The following is a 17,327-nucleotide window of genomic DNA, read 5'->3' on the forward strand; positions in this document are numbered from 1 at the left end:
GTCTTGTAGTATGTAGGTGAACAGAAACTATAGCAGATGTGTTTTTCTCTCTCTTTATTAGTCACAGAATGATACAAGTGTCTCGCTCTACAACTCTCTCTCTCTTTCTTGAATACTCAGTCTAATCTCCTTAATCAGCCCTGCTCCCCACTTGGATTGGTTTTTAATCAGCAATTTTTTGAGGTGCCATATGGGATTCATACATGTGTAGAAGTAAGTTATAACTTTACCATGCACATCATAGATTTCCATAAAGTAGTATTAATTACATAAAAATATGCCAACAGGGTACATGTGTTTTCCAAAGACTTAAACATCTATACAAGTCATTCTTCTATCGCCTTCCATTACCCTCATTTTTACGTCTGAAAATGCTGACTATCGCACGTCTGGCGCTCATCTTACTCCCACACCACACTTACACTCAAGTGGAATTGGATCTCTATGGGAGAGTGGACTTTCTGACCACTACTTGGTGGTGGCCAGAATCAAGATCCAAGTAAGCTGGAGAAACACAAGACGGGAAGGACGGGAGGAAGTAGTTGCATGGAGAGTGGAAAGGTTACAAGAGGATGAGAAAAAGGCAGAATATAAGAGAGAAGTGGAGGAACGATTGGGTATATATATATATATATATATATATATATATATATATATATATATATATATATACTTGTTATTCACAAAGTTATTCATATTTGAAAAGGCATGTCCCACTGAAATGGGTTAGAAGCACCCTCCAACACACCATTACAATGACTTTTTACTTTTAAGTATTATTATTGCCTATCAATTTTATTCAGCCATGAAGAGATTCCTCTAACTTGAAGTATCTGGATTCCAAATCTGTACCTCTATTCTCACTGACAGAATATCTCCGATAAACATACCTGTGACCTAAAATAAGCCATTTCTACTCAATCCGCTCACCAAATCCTGTGTATCTTTAAGAATCCACATCAAAAACCTTTGTATATAAGCTGGGTACTTGTTTTTCAGAATACAGAACTGTAATTCCTTTCTTGACATACCGGTACTTTCATTCAATACACTTCAGACTAGAAGGATGTTAATATATATTTCATCTTAACACACCACTGTTCATTATTACGCTGTGAGAATGTGCAGTAGTTGTTATGTAATTTGCACTGACACTGATTTCTATATTATCACTTCTTTAAATTATGTACAGTATTAACCTTTAACATAAAAAGATGTATCCTACCACAATTTATTCCAGTTTGCAGCCTTTAATATGATTATTTAATACAGCATTTGATAAGATGATTTTTGCTGGAAACCTCACTTTTTATTCTATCTACCTCAGCCCTGTGACTGATGGAATTAAAAACAACTTCCATCGCCCCATCACTTTCATCTGTTCCCTATTTTAACCTTACAACCACCAAACAATCTTGTTTAGTTCAGGAAGGGCCTCCTAGTGAATGGATTTATCCCTTTGGCCTGGGAGGTCTTGTATGCACTAAATAAAATTATCATAAGAGGTTCTTGGGTTGAAAAAGGTAACTCTGCTGCTTTTTCTTTCATTAGAGTTTCTGCTTTCTTCATCAGCCTTTGATCTGTCATTTTTCAGCCTCTGGACTCTGGGACCCACTGGAGACTGGGAGAGAAGCTGAAAAACAGACTGGGTAGACCTGAAGAGACTTCAAGTTGAGGAGCGCACAGCATCCAGTGGAGGAAAAGCGTGGTACACTCACTAGGGTAATCCTATGACCACCAGCAACTGCAACAAAGGGAAGAAATATAGTACCATGACTGAAAGATACAACAATATAGTACTGTTATTTTCCAAAAATTCCTTAATACAGTGCAAATAGATCATAATGCACCTCACTTATGTTACTTCATGTTTCTCCACTGGTTAAACTGTGTGACAGGGCCAGCCCCAGGCATAAGCAGATAGATAATGATGTAAGCTTCCGAGCCCATGCCTTCTACTGGAATCAAGTCTTACTGTTTGATGCAGTTTTTTCAGTTGCCAGCCGACTGGAAACCCTGTGACAAAAGTATGCAGCAAGCAAAGCAATTCATTATTAATGTTTTGTCTACAGTATATATATATATATATATATATATATATATATATATATATATATATATTTTACTTGCATTTTCTCATGTTCTTTTAATAAGCAATTGTTACACTGCTGCATTTTCTGATGTTGCAGTAGGCCTACTATTATGTCAAACACTGATGCATTTCAGTCCTTTACAAAGATTTGATTCCCATTTAGCTAAATTAAAAATTTATTTCATAGGTACTCTTTTGACACATTTGTGTAAGGCTTACTGAAAAGGCTGTACAAACGCCCAAAGAAGGGATGACCTGATTCCAGTACCTTTCCCTCAGAAAGTGACAACTGCCAACTGTCATAGCCTAGTTTTATTTTCTTTATCGCACACCGGAAAGAACAGTATTTAGGTAAACGACACCAAAAATCAGTATACTGTATCATCAATATCATCATCCGGACCTCCTTTCCCACCCAAAGGCAGGGCGAGGAGTATACTGCATCATCATCCGGACCTCCTTTCCCACCCAAGGGCAGGGTGAGACGTAGCAATGTCCAGACAGCCCAAAATTGCCCAATCCAATGGGCCACGCTTCCATTCACTCATCATTCAAGCCCCCGGAATCCTGGCTATATCGGATACGCCAAAAACATTCACCACGTTCTGTAGCTTCACATATCGTATCTGACAGAGTCAATCCAGACGTTGCCACGTTAAAAAGGGGTGCCAAAAATCCCTGATCATGCACATCTCACAAAATTCATCCAGCCAGCTCGATCTCCTGTCAATTCCCTAGCCTCACCGACTTCCAAACCTCTCTTCCTCACACATTCATCCACCATATCTCTCCACCTTCTCCTTGGCCTACTTCGCCTCCTCCCTCCTTCCAATTCGCTCAGATATACCTTCTTCACAACTCTATTGTTATCCATTCTCTCCACATGACCATACCATCTCAGTACTCTCTCTTCAATTCTGGTGTCCACCGACTTCCTCACTCCGCATCTTTCACGAATCACATTATTTCGTATCCTATCCACCCTCTGTACTCCACATACATTTCTCAGCAGTCCCATCTCCACTACTCTTACTCTTGACTTTTCATTTTCATGCCACACCATAGTCTCACATCCATATGATAAAGTTGGCACTAACACTCCTTCATGTAAGCTTCATGCAGCTGCAACACTCAAGCCTCTGTTTCTTATCAGGGCCTTCATTGCACCAGCTACTTTTCTTCCTTGTGTCACTCTACTTTCAACTTCTTTTGCACATTTTCCCCTCTTTTCTATCACTGTACCCAGGTATTTGAACTCTTTCACCAATGTCAGTCTCTCTCCATTCACTGTTACATTGCATTGGGAGTCAACTTCTCTCTCAATAACCATCACTTTACTCTTTTCTACATTTACTGTCAAGGAACGACGCTTACAGACATCAGCAAAACTCTGCACTAGCCTACCAAGTTCTTGTCCGGTACTTGCAAGCAGTACTGCATCATCAGCATACAACAAATTTGAGATATTCCATCCATCACCAGTGCCATCCCTCTCTCCATTACTCGTGTTTTCACTTCTCTCATCACCCCATCCATATATGCATTGAACAACCATGGGGACATCACACAACCTTGTCACACGCCCACACTGATTGTGAACCATTCACTTAGATGCCCATTAACTCTGACACATGCTTCATTACCATCATAAAAACTCTTGACGGCACCTAACAGCTTACCCTCGACACCGTACATGCGCAAAACTTTCCACAATCCTTCTCTGTCCACTTTGTCATATGCTTTTTCCAGATCCATGAATGCCATAAACACCTTATGGTCCTTCTCACAAGCCTTCTCTACTATCTGTCTCTGCAAATATTTGGTCCACACATCCTCTGCCACTCCTAAAGCCACCCTGTTCATCACTCACTAGGACTTCTGATATCTCTCTTACTTTCTCTATAATAATTCTTCCATATACCTTCCCTACCACACTCAGTAAGCTTGTGCCACGATAATTCTTGCACTCAATTCGTTCACCTTTATTTTTGTACAGGGGTACAATCACAGCCTTTTTCCACTCTGCTGACAGTTTCACTCATCCATGCCTTCTTACATATCTCCAACAAGCACTTCATTCCATTCTCTCCAATACATTTAGGCATCTCTGCATACACCTCCTCAACCCCAGCTGCTTTCCCATTTTTCAGCTGCTTCACAGCACTCTTCACCTGTGCGAGTGTCATGTCTCCTGGCACTGCATTCCTTCTCTGCACACCCCCAAAACCAATCATGTTTACAGCTGCTCTGCTCTCTCTATCCCCATTCATCAAGCTTTCAAAATATTCTTTCCATCTGGTCCTTACTTCATCTCCATGGGTTAATAATCTACCACCTGCATCCTTCACACCATCCCATTTCTTACCCTTTCACTTCTACATTTCCGCACCTCTTTCCAGAATAACTTTCTATTTGTATAAGTGTTGTTAATGTGTATATCTCGCATTACGTGAAAGGATACCACAATATACTGAAGTTAAAGCTCCAGCCATGCAAAACAATATGAAATGCACAACGTATTGCTCAACGGTTTCAGGGTTAAAATGCAAAGAAACTCTCGTAATGCTTGTTTTACATCCTAAATGCCGCATAAAATGAAATGTTGATAAAAGTAATGTCCAAATCATGAGTGTCATCCTATCACAAAAATAAACATCTAAAAGTATATCTTAACCACATTTAAATCCTTATATGGGATGAAATTCAGATGGGAAAACAGAGCCAGAGGTGCAAAACCGCAAGTGCTGTGAATAAACAGTGGAGTAATAAAAGGCAACAAAGAAGGCTATCCACTGAAATTAGTGAAAACATGAAATTATTGGAGAACAAATAAACTCTTTAACCTTAACCTGGCCCAGATTTTTATCATTTTGCAGTTTTCCTCATGTAGTTCAATGAAGGCAAGACAATACCACGGTTCCATAGCATATCCAAGGCACTTTTTTTCCGACTACCTGTAGTATCATAGTTTAGTATTTATATATTTTTATAACTCAGCATTCAAGATGGAAATACAGTATTGCAATTTTAGACCAAGTAAAAAGGGTAGTCATTTCTGCTGATGATTAAATTTAAACATGTAATAAAATCTATTGGGCAGTCTCATGAAAGATGGAAAGGGTGGTGGTCAAACGCAAGAGTGACAATGAAGAGGACTAAAGACTAAGTTGGTGGAAGGGGGGGTGGGGGGGGCAATGAAGGACGTAGAGTTACACCTTCCCTCACTGCATGATCATGACTTACATATGGGCCACTGGGCGGTGCTAAGTCTACTAATACCCTCCAAGCATACATTAGCACTGCAACTGCCCTGCCATTAAACACCCACAGATAGGGTGGCCTCCTGGGGTGCTACACCCAGGTTCGGGCCCCTCTCCAATAGACGGAACGGGGAAATATGGTATAAACACCTAGCTGTGGTTTACAACTTTCTCTTACTAAGGGGGCGCGGTAGATCGGTGGTAGAGCATCGAACTCGTGGCTGGGGGGTCGCAAGTTCGAGCCTCGCCCGGGTCTACTGTTGCCAGGAGGGGTAGCTCCCTCCTGTGACCTAGTGGGGCTATATGGCCTTTGATGCCTAGCTCAAGGAATTCATTTCTCCAATTTCTCTTACTAACCTTCTATAATCCTGGAGTCAAAAGCTTCTTGATTGCCAGTAAAGAGGACATCTGGGAATACATCCATGATGAAAGGCTCAAAACCATCATATGGGTACACAGCTGGCAAAGAGAATACAATAAACAAAGAATGAATACTGCAATACAATACTTTCTCATTAGTGAAACACTTGTGTTCATGTGCAATACTGTACTCATCATCATCATGACTATTTCCACCTAGGGATGGGGTATTCTTGATGTCATCTGATGTTCCCTCAAAGTTATTTACTTAGCCTTTAGCTATTTCGCCTTACATGAACTTGTAAATCATATACAGTAAACCCTCAATATAACGAACCCCAGTATTGCGAATTTCGGATATAACGAACGGACTGATCATGACCGACCTTCCCCGGATTTTGCAAACAAAGGTTGCTAAATGAGGGGCAAGTTCGGGCATCAGCCCACGGTGACAATTGCATCCCTTACTGGCACAGTAAGTGTACTGTAACAGTACCACATTATACTGTATTCTTATTACAGGTATTGTATTTATATGTACAGCTTCATACAGTATTGTCCTTACATGTACAACTTCATAAACCATTGAATTCTCCATATAAAACTTCAGAGTTCCTTTAGGTTAGGTTTGTGCATGCAGGACTGAACGACTCCCCTTATACAGCGAACTGAGCTTGGTAATCCTTGGAAATACCGACCCCTCATATATAACAAACTTTTGGATATAGCGAGCCACCCCTCCCCCCAAAAAATTAGTTCATTATATCGAGAGTTTACTGTAACATAAAATGTTCATACACTTCCATATCATTACTGTGCTTATGTTGCAAAAAAAAAAAAAAAATACTGTACAATGCAACCAATATGAGGGTGTTGTGTTTATGAAGTGAGAAAATAACAAAAAAAGTGTAGTCAAAGTTTCAACCCCTTCAAAAAATTCCTGCAGCTACCATATGATATTATTCAACTTAGGAGTGAACCCAAGTTGTGAAAGGGATATGGAAAGCTGACTCCAACCATTCCATTTTAAAAAACCTATCCTAATACTAATAAAAATCATTTGGAGGTAGAAAAAAAAAAAAAATGCTGAAGGGGTTAAGATCTCATGACCTATGACAAGTAAGAGGACTGTAATTTTCCTCCCAGTCTATAAACAACAAACTCAAAAGCATCATGATGTAGGTAAGTGGAATTTCTTGTGTGAAGACCAAGACATCATTACCATTTCAATTTCTTTTTCCCACCAAAAGATGAGGTGAGGCTAAGTTTAGATACCAATGAAAGAGAATGCATGACAGAGGGAGAAGAAATCAACTGCATGCCCAGTGAAACAAGCCAAACACTCGTTCACTCACAAACCAAGCTTCTGCATTTCTTACTTCAACTCAGTCTTTACAGGCATTATCACATGCACATATTTAGGGGGATACTTTTCTTCACCAATGCACTGCATATTACCTATCAGATTGCCAATCAATTCTAGCAAGTTGTAAAAAAGGGACTGCCAAAACCCTGGCAGTGTTCTTACCCACTTCATCAAACTAGCTTGATCCCCAGTCATTTCCTTAACATCATCAGCCTCCATACAGTACCTCACCTTCTAACAGTCATTTAACCCTTCAAGATTTAAATGACTATTTCGATCATCATTTCAAATCCAACCTCAGAGATTCGGATGACATTTTAATAGTCGTTTTAAGAAACTTTTGTAAAATATTCACCATAAATCGCATTTACGCATCATAACATAAAGGCTTGAGCATGATGTCACAGAATGGTTGCTCTATGTGTGGCGGTACGGCACAGGTGTTCTGACTCATGGCTTTGTTTCTTTATAACTTTATTCTTGGTGAATATTTACAGCACGGTATAAAATTTTTGGTTTTTGCCTAACTTCAACGCATGACTTTGACTTTATTTTCTTTGTTTTCCTTTTATGAACATACTGCGATAAAGTACAACTATTCAGCTTCAAAGTAACACCACTACCAGCATCCTATCATAAAAAGTGTATTTACATTGACTGATCAAAGAAAAACATCGCAAAACGAATGTGGCCGACAAAAATAAAATTGTGCATCTCTTTCCTTTCTCTTTACTGCACAATGAAATGCAAAAATTACCATAATCTATATATCATTGTAATGGCAATTTATTGTATTTTTGCTTGGTTTAAACCAGATTTATATATCTTTACTCATTATTTTTTGACAAATATTTTTCTATGGCAAGGTATAAAATTTTTGCTTTTCGCCTAACTTCAACTCATCATTGACATTTTATTTTCTTTGTTCTCCTTTTTTGAACATTATGATAAAGTACAACTATTCAGCTTTAAAATGACACCAAAACCAACATTCTATCGTGAAAAGTGTATTTACACACAGCGATCAAAGTAAAATATCGGGCCGCGAAGATGTGGGTCAGCGTGAGTGGCTGACTCTGGCACAGACATAATCTGCCCAGCCCAGAAACCTGATAGGGCTAAGATATGTATTGCTTAGTATCCATACCCTTGGCCTACCATGCCTCATTCCACCCTCAAATTCACTCACACTGTGTATCCTGTTCACTGCTCTAGTTACATTCATATTCACCATGTTATCATTATAATCAAAGCATACAGTATTCAACCCGTTGTCAAGAGGCGTCTTTACCCCACATCTTTAACAATGCACATGATATCCTATCCACTTGATGCATTCCACACACACTTCTCAATAACCTGATTTCCACATTTTTACTCAACTTATCATTCTCATGCCATACCAGTCTCACACCCAGTTAATGTGTGCATTAAAAATCTTCATGCAATCCTCTTGGCTGGGAGCCATGATGTACAAAGAAATAAAATCGCTGTGGTGGCACTCTTCCACTTCAGGTCAGCAATGCTTCAAAAAATTTATGCAAACCCTCTATTTGATAGACCTTAATCTTTTTTTTTTTTTAATTGCTAAATCTGCTGTTCCTGAGGTGCCAATCTGTATCAGCAACACTGGGCTAAGACTTATTCTGAAGCGACTGAAAGATTGTGAGTAAGCTCTGCATTAAGAGCCGGAGCATACAGTAACTGTTCCTTCACAAAATAATTGTACTGGCTTTGTTACAGGGTCGTTCGATGATGTCAACCTTTAATGTCAATCTCAGAATTTATCAGAAATATAAAAATTATATATCATTTTGAAGCTTAAACATTGAATTTTATGAATCTGGACAAAAAGATTCTAAATGGTCTACTGAGAGTGAGGCATTAAAAATGTCATACCACATCACTGAAGAAAAGTTCATGCTGAAATTAGTGATTTTCTTGTCATCACTGACCCGAGTATGTATTTGTTTGGAGTACAGTACTGTCATTGGTTTTAATAGTACAGCATCTATTTGAGTTTAACCTACACTACAGTTGTTTAAATATACTTTGCGGTCAGATTGTGGCACGACACTGAAGTGGAAGTACATCAGTTTTTTTTATTTTTTTCAGGAGTTATTTGTGAGACATTTTTTGAACATTTTTCCCATACACAGCTTACAAATTGGAAAACACTAACATAACTTTATATTACAAATAGGCATCCTAGTACCTTACTAATGTAGCCCCATGATATCTTGGAAGAGACTATGGTAAGCTATATGCTCTGTCGCACACGTTACATGCGTAGCATGAAGAATGTTACTGGAAAAAGATGTAACGTTTCTCACACACAACTTTAAACAAGAAATCAATGCAGTTACACTGAAATCAGGAAGGGCTGGGTGGGTTGATGTCATGGATGGCGTTGTTGGATGGGAAATCATGGGTGGGGAACAGTCAGTGACCGTGGTTGCTGGGTAAGATGGGTTGTTGGAATCTGTGGGTTGCCAGGGTGCTTTGCATGGGTGGCTGGGTTGGTAAATGGGTGGGCGCGTGGGTTCAGGGTGGGTAATGTGTTGTGCCATTGTTAGATGAGCTTGGAGGGTGGCATTAGTGGGTGGGCAAGGTGGATGGCCAAGATTGATGTGCTTGGTGGGCCGCACAGGTGGCTGGGACGGGTGAGTGTTGAATGAGTTGAGTGAGAGGATACAGTATGTGGAAGGGTGGATATGTGGCTCCCCACAAGACAAGGCAGGAGTGGGACCTTTAGGGCTAGTAGTCATACAGCTTATCACTCAATTAGATTTTAGTACATCATTTAGAAGACAAACAAATATTTGGAATAAAATTCTATACAGCAGGGTCATTCTACTGAAATCTGCTAAAGCCTCAATATAATTATTTCTCACTGAGCTGAAGGTGGATGTATACTGTATTTGTAATAATACACATAACAGCAGAATAAATTATATGAATGTTACATGCTGCAAGACGTTAGAGAGCGAAGCTTCAGATCTCCGATCCAACCCCCTAACAAACTGGTGGTTTTGTAGGGGTAAGGAGAGAGAGTTGGGGGACTGATGAGTGCGATTAACCTGCCCCCTGGTGGCAGACTACTCTCTCCCCTGCACTGGTTCATCATACAACCAAGATGTTGTCTAAACATTATGAACTGCAGTCACTGAGTCAGTCAGTGCCTGATTAAGGGCATGATTGAAGTTAGGAAGAGGGACAGCAACAGAGTGGGTCATACTCTGTTTCATATCCCTGACAACCCAGACAGAGATGAGACTGCAGAGGACACGGTTGTGCAGGCTTTGCCAACTCCTCACGTATCAAGAATGGTACATACATTCAAAGGGGTGATTATTCCCTCCTTGATCAACAAGTCTATGTTGATGTTAACTGAATATGTTGATGCCACTTTAACAAGAACTGTCTTCTGGTTAGTTAATTTATTCATTCACCATGTAATCCACTGTTGCCCCATGAGATGCATAGAAGCCCAGCATTAAGCAAGATGATCCTGACATTTAAGAAGCAAGTGACCAGCCTCACTCTTATTATGTATGCAGAACCCCAACCACCCCTTGGGTATAAACTTGCACCAGCTCAATCCATTTGGAGTGCCTTAATTGCCTGCTAAACCACTAGGTGCCATAATTTGGTTATATGGTTAGTAAATGGTTTCCTGGTGTACAGGAAACCATTTGGCTTGTGACTCACTGAACAGTAACCCATAGACAGAAGGAAGAGGAAAGAATGAAGGAAGGAAAGACAGAAAAGGAAAGATGGAAAGAAGGAAGGAAGAGAGGACAGGGTTGGCACTCGATAGCAGCACTACATCAAGAGAGTGGATGTTGAGTGCCCCCACCAACCACTTTCTGGTTAGTTTATTGTGTAAATTTCACATCAGTACAAATTTTGTTTATGTTTGTGATACAATTTCTGTAACCATAATAACAGTTGACTGTATAATCATATTTCAATAAAAACTGCACAAGTAACTTACTGAAATTACTTATGCCAACTACAAGAGGAGGTAGCATCACGGTAACGTTCCTTGCGCAACTTTTGAAAATCTATATAACATCCAAATTAAAATAATAAACAATATGACTGTGGTACGATGTAGGGTGAAGTGTTGGTTATATAGCTTGCAAAAACAAGTAGTTTATGTTGCATACTTTTGCAGATATAGCTGAGAGTAGTTCAATAACTTGTCTCAGAATGTAATGTTCCTCATGATGGAATGGCCTTATATAGCATAAAAAACCTGAACTGATAAAAATGCTCGTCTAACATTTTGTTTCTGATGACCAGGTGTGAGGAGAGTATTGTGTTAACCATATGAATAAAGTTTGCATTCTATGCCTTACAGTCCGATATGTGAACATTAATATTTTTTCCTGTTTTTCTTCACTCAGATTTAACAGACAATTGGCATTAACAAGAAACCCTTTCCCCTATCTGTCCATTAAATTGAGGGTTTACCGTATAGACATTTGGGTTACTCTGAATAGTATTTTTTTATACACCAATCAGAAGCACATACAAACAGGAACTCATCATACATAATGTATCAGGTGCTGTGGGAGCAAGATGGCCCCACTCACAGAGACTTGCTAGTGCATCAAGTGGGTCCTCAAGTGTGGAGCAACGGCCTACATCCCTTACATTTTGTCCTGACGTCCCAATGAGTGTTCGTCCCCCTACCACACACTCGTAGGGGTTTGTCACACTCTGAAGTGTTGAGTATCTCCCAGCCTGAAGTGTAATAGAAAACTGTTATGAAATCAGTACTGTACAGTTGTGTATTACTAACTGCACACATTATACAGAAAGAACCAAGATGTTAAAGTAAAATCAACTCTGACAAATTAAATGGATGATGCATACGTGCTCCCTACATGTCAAGTGGGTTGGTGGAGGATTAGTGCCCCTCCCTGTAAAACAAATAACTCAGAGTCCTTGGCCACCCCGTGCGGGATTATGGCGTCTGGCAATAGATAGATAGAATTTACACTACATAGGGAATGAGAATGACCATCAAAAATAGCTGCCATAATAAAGGTTATACCAAGTTCTAGATAAAATAACAGGAACTACAAATAACCAATGTACTAGGCATGCATTTCCAAACAAGTAAGAAGCAATTAGTCAGTCCGTATATATTACACAGATGAATTAACTGCCGATCAACCTGCCCAGTACAGTATTTTTAACTCGTTCAATACAATGATACCTTGTGCAATACACTACTTGTAACCCCTTCAGTATAAATGCATCTTTTTACTATTACTGGCTTTCTTTACTTACCTTCATTTATAAAGGCTCCAACACGCTTGCATGCATTGGCCCTGGTCGCCTAATGGCAGCTCTCCACGCTGCTCAATCATTAGCAGCCTCTCCATTCAGTCCCATATTCCTGAAGTTACATTATGACCTCGTCCCAATCCCCCCACCCTCCCACTTGCAGCCCTACCCTCAACATTCACACCTCTCACCTCTGCACCCAGCTGTCATCCTCTATCCTCTCCAGATGCCCAAACCATCTCAGTCTAACCCTTCACATCATGACACTAATACATTCTGAAGTCCCATCCTTCCTCTCGGCTCAACATTTGCAATCCTAACTCCCCCACGCCTGTCATTCAAGGACGCATTACACATCCATTTAATCATTATCATCTCTGTATGTTTGAGCCTACAAATATGCTCTTCATTTACTATCCAGATCTCATTACTGTACAGCATTACACTTAGAACACATGCTGCATACAAAGAGTCCTTTGCACAGAGGGAATGCACTCTCAATGTCTGGATACGCAACACCTTCCTAAACTTCTTCCAACCACTCCTTACCCTAGCAACAGAGCTAGTTCCAGTTCCCACACCCAAAGTCAGCATTATTTCATAGCTTACCTCCAATACCCTGTACACTGCTAAATATTCTCCATACTGACTTCTGATTTCTCATTCTCTGGTTCCTTTTCATTTATTTCATGGTTTCTGTCCCTTATTTGTGAACATAGGGTCTTATATAGGTGCTGTGCATGTCTGGTAGGGAGTTATTTAGGTGGCTTTCAAAGTTAGGTTGGGCTGGGGTCTATATGTACCTGTCCAGGGGCATTTTTCCCAAGTCCTGGACATGCCTTTGGCTCTATGTTGGATCTTGGAGGGATTACTGTATATCTTACTGCTACTACTACCAATACTATTAGTACAATTTGTTACACATATCTCATGGTCAATATGTATTTGGGAAAAAATATATATATATAAACTGAAATGAAACATTGTAAGGATAAATAATACACTACTCCATGAACGTGCGGATTGAATGGGAAATTCGGTTTGAGGGAGGCGCGGGGATGGGGCGTGGGGAGCAGCTGGGGAGAGGTTGGTAATGAAGGGGTCAATATCCTCACTTTCCACCACTGCCCTTCCTTCATCACTCTTCACACACTGCTCACCTATGATATCCCTGTTTTCTCTCTTCATCTGTTTTGTCACCCTAATACCACATTCGTCTGTCTGGCACTATTCAGACTATCCAGTAAATATCTGAGACTCAAATGCTGCCCTGTATACCTCCTTTCTGGCCCTGCATCATCAGGATTACATTCTAGCCTAAAATGAGTAAATACTCAATGCTAATGCAGATATGCAATTATAACTGGGAAGTTAAGTCTGACAGTCTCAGAGCTGCTTCTAAAGATTATGAAAGAGGATGATGTGTGTCGTAAGAAATGGGTGGACACGGTAAATGAGTTGTGGTGCAAGGGAGTGACAGTATAGTAATGTCTGAGTGGGTTGAGTTTGAAATGCACGATGTAGAGATACTGATGTACAGAAAGGAGACATATATTACACTATACTAAACCTTGGGAAACATGCAACGATGGAGGGGCTGCTGAGGCATCACATGGTTGGCTGGATCAAACTCTCCTGGCATTATATCCACGGGACAAACACTCTGAGGAAAACAAATTACTGTATAGCTGTATGTTATCCCTTAATTGCAAACTTCATGACATCTGAATTTCACGAAGAAAAAGTACTGTATTATGAATTATTTATACGTCTACTGTAAACCTGTGCTGGTATATTAAGAGTAGAGCACTCTGCAGAATAAAGTGCAATACATGGTAAGTTTGCTAAGTGTATTCATCACATATCGAATACTGGTCACAATCTGCTTTCCACTTGTTTGGAAACAAAGCAGACACCCACAGTGGCTGGTCACCAGAGTGCCCGAATATTGATTTAATGTCCATCCATCCATCATTCAATCCTACGTTGCCCCATGAGAAGCGTAGGAGCCCAGGGCTAGGCAAGTTGATCCTGATATTTCAGATGAGAGTAGCCAGCCTCACTCAGCCCTGAGTGGCATTACGTGAGCAATAAACCCCAACCACCCCTTGGATATTAACCTTCACTGGCTCAATCCGACTGGAGTGCCGTAATTACCCCCTAAACCACCAGGTGCCAAAATATGGTACATGGTTACCACCCAGTGTAGTAAATGGTTTCCTGGTGTACAGGAAACCATTCTGCTTGTCACTCAACCAGCTGTCACAAGAAAAAATTGAAATGAATAAAAAACACACAAATTATGTTTACTTAACAATTTTAGATACAGTTTCCTTCTGTGAATAACAGAATATTTTCTCACCAGTTACAGAATTAATATAGGCTCATTTGGGTTCTAATCCCAACAACAAGCTGTGAGTGAAAATTGTTATCCATTTTGCCTCGTAAGCGAAATCTTGCTCACTGTGGGTTAGGTTGGCCAGCAGCACACAAAACTGGCTCGCATGTTAGCCACTTTTGTCCCAGTGTGACGCCACCTTTAAAGTCCATCTGAGGATAATCATTTAAGAAGGTGCAATAGCATGTCCTTTCATGTTCATTACCTGTTGAGGTGTTCTTAATACTATACCGGTAAACAGGACCCTCTTACTCAAAAACCCAGCCACTCCCAAAATATATTTCCAAGTTCACTTCTCACCCTACACTCCAGAAGCCCTCTATGCATGTAGCACTAGATGGAGGTGTTACCTAGCACTACGAATTGGCTGCCCTTCAGAATATGTAAATCACACTGAGTGTGCATTTTAAAGTTGCCCACCTATGCTATGCAAGTGAAGGCTGAATGCAACAGTATATACATACAGACCAACTATCATCAAAGAAAAACCAAGACTTCTATAAAGTACTGAGTAACTTACAGAAATCTGTGTAAGTATATCATCTAGGTCTTTTATCAGCTTCACCTTGTCTGGTTTCTCTCTCTCTCCTTTGGCACTGCTTACTGAGTTACCTGCAGGGATGAATACAATATTTAAAGTTAGCCATCCATCCTTGGTTGATGATTTCTAACATATCTCTGGTTTTGTGCTATTAAAATCCTAAATTTTATTTTTCTAGATAAACAGTAATGGTATGAGGCTGGGAAAAGAATTTAAAATTACAAGTTTCCCACTTCAATTTCATTATGTTAATACAATATTTCAAAATACTACTGAGTGCAAAAGAAATACTTCCTCTACACAACCACATATTGGCTCATACTCATCCTTTACACAGTCGTATATTGGCTCATACTTATCCTCAACACAACCGTATATTGGCTCATACTTATCCTTTACACAGCTGTATACTGGCGCATACTCATCTTCGACACAACTGTGTATTGGCTCATACTCATCCTCTACATAACCGTATACTGGCTCATACTCTGTCATACACACCACAAAGTTGCTATCACCTGCTTCTGCCTGACATCTACAGTTTTGCTTTATGCTCATTACCTCTTGACAATTTCAACTTAGAAAGGACTTTCATTAGTAAATGAGTTTTCTGTCTAACTTCTCTAGTTCTATAAGTATCTCCAGCCAGAATAAAATGATATGAATAAAGCTTTTATCACTTTCCTGTCTATTATATCTCTATACATATATGGCTTTCATCATCATAACATTAAAGTTGATGGGGGAGGGGGACCATATTTCTTTTAACCCCTTAAACGCGGCGAAGTCACCCCCCCCCCGAGTGGCAGGGTTGTATCGCGGTCTGAGTACCTGTAGGAAAATATTTGCCAAAAATCAGAGATTAACCCTAGAACATTATACTTGGTATGGCAGATAGTACTTACATTCAGCTTTCTCCAGAGACAGGTGTTGAGCCTTCGTGGACTACCCAAGGACTTGTGGAGACTTGCAAAGTTGGGTAACCAAATCTTCACTTTCACACCTCCAGCAACCTGGTTTCCCCTCTACCACAGCCTCATTCTGTCACAGTAAACTTTATACTACAACGTAAAGGTAGTTTGGAATCCGTATTTGTACAATAAGCACTGAAAATAAGGCTAAAATCAACAGAGCGTATGGCCGACATGCACCGCAGCAGCGGTCTTCCGGTCACTCAACAAATATTTCCATTTTCACAGCTAAAAACATGTATACTACATTATTTTCAATCATATTACTTCCCAAAAGATCACCACGGCGTGCTTTTTATTCTGCCTTACGCCCACCACTTTATTCTCGTTCTTGTCGGCCGCTTGCACTGACTCAGAAGAGCTAGAACTCGCCATAATGTCACTTTGAAAGCCTGCGGTAAACTGACGCTAAACAGGGGCAAACCGTGAGAAAAAAAGCTAGTGTTACAACTGGGGAAACAAGCGTTTCCTATTAGCATAAACTGCTTGTGAGAGGAGAGCGCAGATTTACAGTTCTGAGCACTCAGAGCGCTGCCATGTATCACAGCCAGGCTGGCCGGGCCGTGGGGGGGGGGGGGAACGCAATACTTGGCAACAACTGAGGTCAGTAGTACAAAGGTAAAGTATGCTAATTGTAGCTAAAGGGTGGTGGTACTGATAGACAATACTAGCTGGAGCCTGCTTGCCCGCGGTTATTCAAAATTTACTAGAATCGCAAATGCGACGATCCGCCGTTATGTCCTTTTCGCCGAGCGTCGCAAACGAGACGATCCGCGTTTAAGGGGTTAAGGTTTGTGTAGAGAAACTGGTGTCAGTCTTGGGGTTTGGGGAACACATTGACTATCAAATAATGATTCTTGTGGTACCAGTTACATGAATTTTCCTATTGTGCAGAAAATTCTCCACACATATTAACCATGTAAAGCAAGGGGTTCCCATAATTAGGGGAACACACTGGCTACAAAATAATGATTTTCATGGTACCAGTTACATGAATTTTCCTGCTAAAGAATAATCTATATATATATTAACCATGTA

The 17,327-nt window shown here is 40.2% G+C and overlaps 1 protein-coding gene across 1 annotated transcript in view; it reads right to left on the reverse strand.

Moving 5' to 3' along the window:
- Positions 1-1,193: 1,193 nt before the first annotated feature.
- Positions 1,194-17,327, reverse strand: part of PolD2 (DNA polymerase delta subunit 2) — a 38,054-nt gene continuing 21,920 nt past the window's right edge. Inside the window, exons 6-10 of the mRNA XM_080283632.1 lie at positions 15,298-15,389; positions 13,950-14,042; positions 11,638-11,830; positions 5,710-5,811; positions 1,194-1,744 (exon numbers count right to left, since the gene is read on the reverse strand). Coding sequence (XP_080139758.1) covers positions 1,584-1,744; positions 5,710-5,811; positions 11,638-11,830; positions 13,950-14,042; positions 15,298-15,389 — 641 coding nt within the window. The 3' untranslated portion in view covers positions 1,194-1,583. The remainder of the gene's footprint in view (positions 1,745-5,709; positions 5,812-11,637; positions 11,831-13,949; positions 14,043-15,297; positions 15,390-17,327) is intronic.

Source organism: Coenobita brevimanus, chromosome 98, assembly GCF_032717465.1.
Source record: "Coenobita brevimanus isolate Jiangsu-jjx chromosome 98, ASM3271746v2, whole genome shotgun sequence".
Lineage (NCBI taxonomy): Eukaryota > Metazoa > Arthropoda > Malacostraca > Decapoda > Coenobitidae > Coenobita > Coenobita brevimanus.